At 30.1% G+C, this 12,589-nt stretch overlaps 1 protein-coding gene across 1 annotated transcript; it reads right to left on the bottom strand.

The window, feature by feature from the left end:
- Nucleotides 1–1,052: 1,052 nt before the first annotated feature.
- On the bottom strand, nt 1,053–12,077 carry LOC116774373 (probable cytochrome P450 301a1, mitochondrial). Its single transcript, XM_032667091.2, has 8 exons — nt 11,569–12,077; nt 5,538–5,731; nt 4,925–5,123; nt 3,137–3,299; nt 2,841–3,010; nt 2,681–2,759; nt 2,241–2,438; nt 1,053–2,026 (listed from the first exon to the last, which is right to left on the bottom strand). The coding sequence occupies exons 1-8, from the start codon at nt 12,033–12,035 to the stop codon at nt 1,919–1,921; spliced, it is 1,578 nt and encodes a 525-aa protein (XP_032522982.1). The 5' UTR covers nt 12,036–12,077; the 3' UTR covers nt 1,053–1,918.
- Nucleotides 12,078–12,589: the final 512 nt, after the last annotated feature.

Here is a 12,589-nt window from a genome sequence, read left to right as displayed (position 1 = left end):
AAAAAAACTGTGATATATTTTCCTAAAAAGGTTTTTTTATTCTGCCCTCAACTTGTATATCAGGAAGAAATGTACGTTTTTTCAGTTGTCTTACTAAAATATAAAAAAAAAAAATCATTTTATAGGATCGGTAAATAAGTCAAATAATTTAACAAAGGTAACGAGATAATCAATGAAGTGAAAACTCAATCATTTAAGAAGAATGGAATGATTGATTTACACAAGAAATTTTCCAAAGCTATTTGAATTTATAGTTCTAAGGCAAGTACCAGTACACTTATCGACAAATAACTTCAATGGAAATAACATTCATACCAAATATGTCAGGGTTTAAATATTTCAGATAAGTCCAAACACATATTTTCTTACAAACTTTCAATTTTCGATTTTTTTTATTAAACAAAAATATTCAATTGGTTTAATTATATTATTGTAATAAAATGCGCCTTACATACATTTTATTGCTATTAAATTATGACCGGCGCTTATTTACGTTTGTTAATGCGTCCAGCCCTTGCTAAATTATTCACGCACGGTCGACCGTTACAAAAATAATTTGACAGTATCGCCAATAAATTTAAATAGGTCACTATTGTTTAAAAAATATTTTTTTTTTTCATCAGGTACTAACCTTTTGCATAAAATTCTGTTACATAAAATAAATACCTTAATTATGTAGTATTTAATATTGTACATATATTATTATTCAAACAGCGAAGTCTTTCATAAGTTTCCGTGACATATTTTTAAGAAGTGACAGAATGTTTGCTCGATTCTGGTTTTAGTCGTAATTACAGGGTGTGTCGGTAAAGTAAATTGCGTCCGGTTAGCATACAACCATAGTAAATATGTGGTCTCACACCATAATAAAAATGAGTATTAGGAGCTAGAGTGTGTTTTCAATGATTACCGATTAACTAATTAGCAAAAAGTTTTTATGCCTTATATGTACCCTCGGATGTAAATTTTTGTGTTTAAATGTATATTAAAGAGTGGGTACTATTTTGTTAAAATCCTCGTTATCGCGCAATGAGTGTATAATAAAAGAAGACTGAATTTATAATTTATATATTGAAATAAAACAAGATTATAAACATGATTTATTACTTTATGTACATATCTATAGATATTTTGCATTTTTTCATTTCGAAAGATCAAATAATGACATTTTCGTTACAAATAACCCTTAGACTGCGATACAATTGTTCTTGAAAAATTCTAGTACAAAAAAAAAACTATTGACTTTGAACAGCCGTTTGAAATTTCTATACAAACAAATAATAACAAACATAAAGATTAAAAGTTTTTTTTATGGTGTCAAAGCAATACGAAGAAAAGAGATTATGCCAGATATTAATTATTTTAACAATAATATGGAAAATGTTCTTGGAAAATTTAAGAGAAAAATGTATACTAACAATTTTTTATCATGCTATATATTATACAAATATGTTTGAAAGCAGAAATAATACTACCTCCGTTTTTATTTGCGATTATAACAAAGTCGATTACACAGTAAAAGTGATTAGTTTATATGATTGTCTATTTCTTTAAGTTATTACAATTTTAGCATTCCTCATAAATGTCCTTAACTATAACCCTAATATATTTAATCAGACACAGTTAAATCAGTGCCAACGAATGTGAATAAATAATGTAAACAAACCTTCATGGGTTTCTGAAGTGTTTTTATTTCGTTAAGAAACCTTGTTAGTATTACGTATTAATTTTTTTTTTCTGTTACAAATTATCAAATTTACCTTCAAAGCATATTAACAGATTACAAAACACAATTTAAAGCGTTACAGTCAGTCGTTATACTTAACTAGAAATCATGATACAAATCAGTTTGTCGTAAAATGAGCAAGTGCCGGTGTTTATATAGTTTATCTTGTTTCGTTGGATTTGTTTTATTACTCTATCGTTCGATCATCCTCAGTCTTAAGGGTCCGTCGGGCGCGTACATGAAGGTCACGGCGTATTCTAACGGCTCGTGGTGGTACTCAAGACGGTAACGGCGAAGCAACTGGTGGTAGCAATGTTATCATATTAATTGTTGGTAAGCTATACTTTGGTCAATAGCAGATAATAGCGGTTAAGTTTGAAAAAGTGTCTGTACTATAAATTGCTAGTCTTATATAATTTTGCAAAAATTTTTCAGTTCTTAAACTACCGTTCGCTGGAGAAGAAACATATATGTCATTAAGTTTGTGTGTAGGAATGTGTACATAGAATTATACCTTAGCCAAAAGGACCTGTATCTCCAAATCAGCGAACCGTCTGCCCAAACATATCCTGGCTCCGAAGCCGTAAGGCAGTGAAGCGAATGAATGCAATCGTCCATCGGCCTCCAACCAACGTTCAGGTCTGAACTCCTGAGGGTTGGAAACGAATTGCTCCATATTGCCAGTCACGATCGTTGGAAACACAACTTGTACCTGCAACGCCATTATTAAATTTATTATATATACTCATACATTTTTGAAAAGTAACATTTTTAAGTATTTTTTATTTAATAATATATCCTTATTAAGTAATGTTTAAGAAATTTACACTAGAAAATATTATTACTCGAAGTATTAAGAAAAGCGAAATTCAGAAAAAAAAGATAATTTTGTATATTATATGTATTTGCAAAGACAATATTTGTATTCACATTACTAAGGCTATACAAACATACCCCCTTGGGAATGTGATATCCACATATGACGTCATCTTCTTGCAATGTTCTTCCATTGCCGATAACAGTCGAGTACATTCTAGAATAAAGATCATAGTTATATATTTTTATTTATTTATTTTTTTTTTTTGTTTACATTTCAGTTCTCCTAATTATTTACCTAAATACTTCTCTAACGAAAGCCTTGGTGTAATGTAGTTTATCCAAGTCAGAGTAAGTGAGAGGTTTATCCGGATCAGGCAACACTCTTCTTATTTCCTCAGCCATCTTCTCTTGTTGTTTCAATCTCGTCGCCGCTTGGTATAATATTGAACATACCGCCATTGAGATCTTTTAAAATTATAATAGTTTTTTTTTTTTACATTAATTATTATTTTATTTTATATATTTATTTCACTAATCATTATTTTATTAATAAAAATAATTCATAAATAATGTAATTTAAATTATTATTACCGTGTCAATGCCGACAAGAATTAAGTCAAGTGCCATTATTGTGGCAATCTTGGGGTCCCCTTCGCTTTGCAACACTCGCTCCAATAATGACAGATCGTTCTCAGATGTCACCTGCTTGCTCTTCAGACGCTCTAGAGCTTCGTTAATATATTTTGAGCATAATCTGTACCAATTAAACGAAATTATAATACTATGAATCACTATGAATGAAGTATAAAATTAATATAAATGTTTTAATTGAAGAATTATTTTTTATTTATTTTTTTTTACAATAAAAAGGATAAGTGTTTGAGGTTTCAAATAATAATTAAATCGAGATAGCATTATGAGAATTTCAAAACTGTTTTTTTAGTTGTCATATACTATTAACACGTCTGTATACTGTCATCGACAAGGAATGCAGTTGTTTTACGAATTACCAGCGAGATCTTATACACTTGGTCTTTCAATACGAAACTTTTATGAGGCAAAATTTCTTAAATTCTACGTAACACGCTTCGTTCATAATATACGTATATTATTTTTAAATTATACTTGTCTATTAAAGTTTAATTAACAGCGGTATCAAAAAGTAAAGTTGTAGACAATATTCCCATAATAATCATTTAAACTGAATTCAAGATGAACTTATTTTTTTAATGAAACCTTTTTTTCGGATACTAAGCCTTTTTTATTATTTTATATCTACATGTTCTCGACTTAATGAGATCTAAGATTTTCGCGAGTATTCATTTAAATGAAACTAGTATTACTACTAGTATTACTACTTACTACGCGTAGTAAATCCGAATAATACTAGTTTCATTTAAATGTTCCCGACTTTTCGGTTACTTCACAGCTACCGGGATCGCTGACAGACGAGATGAAAATGTCACCGAACACAAACGTCGCCGACATGTAGATGAAAAAATAGTTTAAAACGCGTTGTATCCGCAAAACTTAATTTTATTATATACTAGAAACCAGCCCCGGCTTCGCATGAGCTCTTTACAAAAAATATAAAATAGCCTATTTAATTTTCAGCATATTTAAACTTATGATAACTTTCAAATGGTACGCCCGATCTAAATGATTTACATAGCTTTCCAATAAACGCTTTAGGAATACCAATTTTTAAAAGTTGTAAAATGGATATAGTTGTTGTATGTATATGTTATCCTTAAGGTATAGACATATGCCACCGCGTACTTTTCTGTAGACCTACATAAGATACACAATTCCACCATATAATATTTTGTTATATCTCAAAGACTTTAGGCAGCGTTTTCGTTAAGTTGTCAGACGGTTCATGTTTTTCCAACATCTTCAACAAATATCGTTAATGTATACACAAGTAAATACAAAAACTTAACAAATTATATACTCAAACCTGCCTCGAAAATCACGCTATCTAGTGGTGGTAACTGTTTGATAATCGGTGCAGTAGTTATTCCGTTTATCGCGAACAGACAGACATACAGACACGGCGAGGGGCTTTGTTTTATAATATGTATTGATATACACGAAAATCTTGAATATAACTATGTTTTTTTTTTTGACAATATTAATTTAACCAACACGTCAATTGGTGCAGGCGTGTAACATTTTTACTTCAGGAAACCCCTACTCTCACCTAGTTGGGTTGGATAGAAGATGGAACGTTTCTTACATATATTTTGCTTTCCAAACAAATTAGTATGCGATGTACTGCACCTTACGATTGTAAACAGTACTATACGAACAAATTAGCAACAAATAGTAATATGACTTGTAGATAATATCGTGTTATCTAAAGATATCAACACTCACTCAACGAAGAAGTTCATGTTATTGACATATTTGGTCCACAGCGGGGTCGGGATGTATCTCCAGTAGGGCGCCTTTAATTCCAGTACAGCAACATTGCGCAACGCGAACTTGGCTGCATCTATAATACGCTGCGGTTCCTCGCTTGATGCATCCGGTGACAGGCAACCAAGTCGCACGTCCAACGCTACGCGTCCGATACCTGATAATGTCATCCATACAACTAAATGGACAATCCAGTGGCACGGGAAATCGAATTTGTGACTAACTAACTATAGACACAACTAATCTTTTCCAAGAGAAACCATTCCTTTTCTATATTTTTTCTATATTCCGAAAAATCAGGAACAATTACTGAACAATAGAAATCATATAGAATAATATAAAAAGTGCCATTCGGTTTCTAATGCTTTTAAATTAACTAGTACTTATAGTCCAGATTGAATTAATTAAATTTCAGGTTAAAACACATTTTATATACATGAAGAAAGACAACATTAATTTTTTTTTCGGTCAAGAGACTATAAAAATTGTCTACGGATAGTCAATCAAGCAATTGTTTTATTGACAACAAGTTTATTTATTCATTATTGAAGTTATGCATAGTTTTACTTACATTCCAAGGACCACCGATGTATGTCATTGTCAAACTCATGCGGCAGATCTTTGTTATCGTCTCTCGCTTTCTCCATATATTTTATAAAATCCTCAGTTACCATCTCGATGGGTGTCACATACTTCTTCACTGTTTGGGGCTGGAGTATAGGTCGTTGAACCTTAGAGCGGAATCGCCGCCATTGTTCGCCGTGACTAAACAAAAAGGTAAAAATTACTTTCACTTAATAGCCTAGTACTTGTCTGATTGTATTTTTTATTTAAATATGCATATATTTTTACGAATAATATTTATAGTTTACTTAGTGGGGAGAAATCTGTAGGTATGTTTTGGGTTTAATGTATCTCACAAGCCCTTACTGAATCATCCGTATTTATAACTAATTAACCCTATCGATATAGAATTCTTCGACCCTAGAAGACCTTGATAATTATTGCACATAATATATAAATAAAATTTTGGAATAGAACATCGAAGAAAATGACGTAGCCAAATTGCTCAGAATATAAAATAAAAATGTATGTTTATATATTTTTTCATATTATGTGACGATATTTAGAAATATTTTATAAATTAAGAAACGTAATGATTTTGACACACATATATGACCTCCAACTGTCTCTCAAACAATCTCCGTGTTGCCACACTAAGTATATATTTCTTATATTAACTAACTTAAAATATTACTCAGTTGTTGCTATTTATTGGTTGTAACATCTTCATTATTTTCTAGTTTTTATGTCGTAAGACACTTGGATAAATTGACTTTTTAATTTTTTAACTATTTAAAAAGGTATTTAAGATGAATATGGAACCTGTTTAACATGATATGCGTTTTCTTTTTATTTAAAAGAAGCTCTAAGTGATTATAAAATCTACTGAATAAACTTGAAACATAAAGATTAAATAGAAAACATACGAGAGTTTTTAACAGAGTCGATGTGAAATATATAATTAACATTTTGACAGCTACTGTGTATCACAGATAAAAAAAATGATACTTGATACTGTATAATACTTAAAGTTCTTAATTGATTAAATAAAAACTGAATTTTGGTTATCTCCCAACATTATTTAATATTTTGCCAAAGTTAAAATTAATAACCGAAAATTGTACTAAATTTAACAAAAACTAACGATTAATGAGTATGTAATGCCTAATATCATTTTGAAAAAGAGCTGAGACTCTTATACTGCTAGAACGGTATTACCTAAACATTAACGTTGCTATGAACTAATAAAAACGCGCCGAAATCAATCGAGACGTTTGATAGTTTTATATACGACAAACAGATATACACAGATATGGACGTCAAACTTATAACACCCTTTTCTTGCGGCGGAGGTTAAAAAAAAATCGTTAGATCAAATCAAATCCGAGATCTCGGACGTCAAACATATTCTTAAGTGCAAGTCATGCTTATGTCATTTTGTAACTGTTTGTTTCACCTGTCACTTTCATCTTCATTTGTCAACTGTTGTACTAAAATTATTATTCTAATCGGACGTTCAAAATGAAAGAAATATGTTTAATTATAAATTAAAACTGATACTTGCTTATTGCATTGATATTAATTCTTCAAACATTAATTACCTACATATATTTTTTAATAGTTAAACACAGATCACACTTAAGAATAAGACTGACGTTTGTATACTTTTTTTTTTGTTGAGTTTGGCATCCTTAACCAATTCAATGACGGTCAAAAGCTTTTAAGTGATACATATAAAATAAATTAAGGTATTGTTTAAAGTTTTAGATCTCATTAATGTATTGTTTTTATGAAAATGCTTAACACACTAATCGTTATGCCAACTGATGTATCTGGAACCTACTAGCGATTTTCATTAGATTACAAAATTAAATTTATTATTTTATGTCCTATAATTAATAAATATGAATTAATATTATTTGACTTGTTTATAATTATCGATGTATAATATTAACGTTTTATTATTATTTAATATTAATAATAAATGAATTTAATAAAAACTATACTTTATTATACATGATAACTCTAAAGACATTGAGATTTGAGGTGTTTGGATTTTGCCATAGATTTAAGCCAACACAATAATTTGCACTACCTCACCCGTCTTACAACTGTAGGTAATTGTGTTTTAAGTATTCTCAACTCGTTATGACATTAATATATCCCTCGAGACCTTGTATTCTTTATAGCTTACTAGGAAGAACCAATGATGCAAACACATTTATCTCTGAAATATCTTTAGTATTATAGAAAATAATGATAAGTAGTGACAAAACTTTGAAAAAAATTCGAATTTAAACGTCATATATATATAATTACGCTATATTTTTACTCGTCGCTTTTCACTATGTAGTTATGTTTGAAAAAATATTTCAAGGGATGAAAGAGTTCGATAGAGAGTTTATTAATTCAACATATACACCAAGAAGATTTTACTGGAAATCGAAATTAACTAGAATTAGACGTCCGATGAATAAAAATTGCAACTTTATGCATTCACGATGAAATAATTTATTTTAATAATTCTATTCGAATGTAAAGTCACATCACTATGGATAAATCGAACTATCATTTGGAGAGTCAAACCGCTTGTCAATATGCGTTCGTGATAGAATGTTTGCGTTAGATGCACTTAGAATATTTATTGTGCTTTATATATTATTAGTTTCTCAAGCTATTCAAAATAATTAAAATGTAATAACTGTTCATAAACCTAAAATAACGGATTTTTACTTAATTCATGCGTATATGTTACGAAGTGCACATAAAAAGTTGTTTCAGAATTTTTGTCTGTATGTTTATTAAGACTGATCTCTAAAACGACTGGACCGGTTTTGATTGGACTCTGAGTGCCAAATGGCTGATATAAAAAGGGTTATTAAGGCTACATTCAATAACATTAATTATAATTATAATAAATTACAACAATACTACATTCTCCTACAGTATTCATGTCCAATAACGATGGATCTTTTGTTATCTTGAAAAGAACAATGTTAAAACCAAATATAAATAGCAAACATATCCGTAGAATACACTGCTTGTTTTGCTGAAAGTGTTTACTTAAGTCATTCACTGCATACTTAAATGGCTTTGAGCTGTCATAAGTAGACGAGTTGAACTTATTCCCATGTTAAACAGTGCATTAGTACGTTGAGAACTTATTCTTTATGGAGGCTATTTTAATACATCATCTGGGTTATACCAAGTTGCACATGACATACGCTGCGGATTCTTTTTATAGAAAAATTACGTATTAGTTCATAAGGATTTCAAAATAAGTGTCACGTGATATATGCAAAGCATGCAGCATGCTTCAAAGTAAATACAGAAACCAAGAACCATAAACATACTTTCGCTTTGCTCGAGTGCGTATGTATGTCAAAATCAACGCAGATTAATCATTTTCTGTTTGTTGAGGCCACATTTAAAGATGCATTTATCTTTGTAATGCTCATTACTTGTAATAACTACAGGTTTTAACCCTTCGAATCTCAGGTGTCTCGGCTCCGTAATATTCAACTTAACAACAAGGACGACAGGGTGATCCTTATTGAAAATAAAAAGGATATTTTTTTTAAACGACTTCTTGAGAAACTGTTTCGAAAACATACCTGCCTATAAACCGGTTATTGGATATATATGACCCTAATACTTATCATAACGGAATAAAGCTTAAAATCCAATAGACACTATCCATATAAAACTTTCTAGTTGACACGCTTTATATAAATGTTCTCAGTTCTTGATTGCGAAATAAATCTAAACGTTATAATAACCAACAACGGTTTAGTACTGAAAATTTTAATATAGTATACCTTATACCAACCTAAAGGTATAAATACAAAGACATTACCAACCTAGAAAATAAAACAAACTATAACACGTAAGAAAAGAAATGATTCATTCTCAACTATTAACCTTCATTCATGAAGAACAAATGAAGTTATGTCAGTTGTTCAAGTGCTAAATACAAAGCCAATGTAGCTCGTCATAGTAAATACTATTGTGGCTCATTAGCATACTTCAAGTGCGAAATATATTGTAGGTTATGTCATATAATTTGTGATATGCTACCACCATGCTAAATATTTTAAGTCACGGGAAACACAAATTTAGACCAAGTTATCAATAATTCCGTTCCTGATAATTTATTAGCATGTTTAGAATGTAAAATACGTTTCATCGTTTTTAACATCTGATCTTATGTAAAGAGGTTTCATATATAGTTTTATTTCGTATTTTTTTTTTTAATTCAGCCTGTATATTTTACGCTAATATATTTAATCTATTGCATAAAAATTATTACATTATACTGTGAGCAACTAAGTTTTTATTAGTGAAACGTAGAAATAGAATAAGATTTCATAATTAAAAAGTTTGAGAAGTACATCTAATGATCTTATAAGAAATATAAAAGAACAATTTACAATTTTACAGAATCTAGTGGCTGTGGCTGTATAATTTGAATCATGCAAGTTTCAATTCAGATTATACATAGCTATTATTAAGATTAGCTAATTATTTTGCAATATATAATACGAATAATTCTTTTTAATATCCGTAATATTATTGCTTACTGATAAATTGGCGAAAAGTAATTTATTTTTAATTAATAAATATGAATCATACCCAACTGATCTTTACATTCACATCAAACAAGTCGTTAACAAAGCAATCAATGTTGAAAATAACTGACAATGAGTAAAATTGTGATGAAATGTGAAATATAACGATTTTGTGGTACGATATGGGTATGAAACCTAGATAAAAGCTATTGCATCACTCACGGCCTAGGTCTAAGTTACGTCCTTGGGCCCAAAGCGTGTTGATGCATAAATTTTCTGACTACAATATCGATATTAACCGAATAAGGTTCTGTAAGTGCAGTGGAACACGAGATAATAAACAAACATACATAAATAATAGAATAAATATAAAGCTTTAATGGCACGTAATTTATACCTCCTTAAATGTTTATCTATTTAATTTATATTTATATATTAATAAGGTATCTATTATTAATAAAAATCAATATTTGTAAGTAAAGTACTTAGCTTAAAACATTTTAAAAGTAACTAGAAAAATCTATTACAACGTACGAATTATTGTAGTTAGGTACTTTTAAAGGTATTATTTTAAATAGTCATCCGATAAACAATAAATTTTGCAATTTGGTTCATATAAAATGGGATCGTCGACAGTTAACGCCAACCATTACATATTTTTAGAGCACCATAATAAAAGTTAATCAACGCCAAAAGTTATTTTGTCCACAGATAATAAATATATTTGGATATTTTTAACACTTAACAACAGATTATCCATTCCTTTTAATATTTTGTTTGCCATCAGATTACATACGATGAATACGATATGAAAATATTTATCAAGACATAATGCAACGTAGCTGTAATTAATTTGAAGTCTTGCGTGTTTTTTTTTTCCTAACTTGTAATGGCAAGAAAAAGTTTCTTTGCATTCATCTGTTTCTCAGCTGCATTTCACATTTTAAATTATAAGTAAACATAATTAACAGACTTTGGAGAAAGCAGGTTATGGTTTCGTTTCTTTTAAGCTATTAAAATTTTACCTTCGACATATTATGACAAGTAAGATATTCCAAATAAATACTATTTTATGTTAACGTGTTTATATCTTTTAGACAGTTAGTTTTTCAAATTCTTGTAACAGCAACAACTTTGTGTAAATTTTTTATCGTCTTTATAATTCAGAGATGTATTACGCACAGTGAAAAAACATATGAATATTGAAGATAAAGATGAATAATTGAAAGTAGGACGTTGAGATTTTGAAAGTTTATTTATAATAATAATTTAATTATAGTTTTTAATTAACTATATATTCTTGTTTCGTTAAAAACATGTTTACATTATTAGTTATTTATTATTATTGGATGAATGTGTTAAGTAGTTTTTAATCAAAATATATCTCACAGTTACAAGTAGTGTCATCGTTCTGTTATTTAAAAAGGAAACTGCTGAAAAGGTGAATAATTAAGAAAGTCCTGTACTCACACTCCAACAACACCAGGTAACTCCCCGAAGAAATCCTTTCTCACTTCTGACTTATATTTAACGAGACACGGCATAGCAGGCCTGAATGGAGTAGGACCTTCTCTTCTATACATCCTCTCGATTTCATCAGCATCATACACAAACAGAAGATCTGGTCTTCCTATCAATCCACCCAAACGTACAATCCTACCGTATTTCTCCAAAAACAGCTTAGTTACTTTCGCGAATTCCGATATATCGTACTGTCCGATCACCGGTACCATTCGCCACGTATTACCAAGCAAAGGTATGGGCCTTGGGCCGGGGACTTCTGAATAAGGTTTCGCATTAGCAAATATCTCCTCATTGAGTGCGGCGGTTGGAGCTATTTGGGAACGCTGGCGTTTAGAGAACGGACATCCTGTGGTTGCCGTGCGCACGTATTTTGGAGCGAAAGGTTTTAAGAATATGTGGAGCGAACGACCCATGGCGGTTAAGGCCGCACGAACGACTGCGGGAGTCGCGCGAGATAGCGTCGATTTACCGTTGGATTCACTGTTTTGCTGTCACGGACGTTGATCTTTGCATTCTCTTTTTTGATTGCTTAGGTATGATATAAAACATATTTTGTAATATGAAAATTAGAAACCAATTTAAACGTGATACATTTAATAACGTGGTAACTATAGAAAATGTAGCTATCTAGATAGGACAAATAGATGAAACTTAATTTTTAGGTCCAGTAAAATATTTAGGTTTGCATGCGTTATTAATGTTATGGGAAAGAGTCGAAAGTAAATAATTTTAAAATATCACTAGACAATGAAGATCAGAAGTGATTTCAACTTTCACCACAACTACCAAGGTCCTTGGAGAGAATGAATGAAATTCTTTCTTTATAGAGTTAAGAATAAAATGGTTTAACGAGAATATTGCTTTTTGTAAATAAATTCAAAAATATATAAAATGTGTCATTAAAATAATATGTTATCAAAATATTCAAAGACATATCTGTATATGACCTGAAATATATATATATAAG

Source organism: Danaus plexippus, chromosome 26, assembly GCF_018135715.1.
Source record: "Danaus plexippus chromosome 26, MEX_DaPlex, whole genome shotgun sequence".
Classification (NCBI taxonomy): Eukaryota; Metazoa; Arthropoda; class Insecta; order Lepidoptera; family Nymphalidae; genus Danaus; species Danaus plexippus.
Note: the sequence above shows the minus strand (reverse complement) of the source record. Positions and strands in the feature narration are given on the sequence as shown.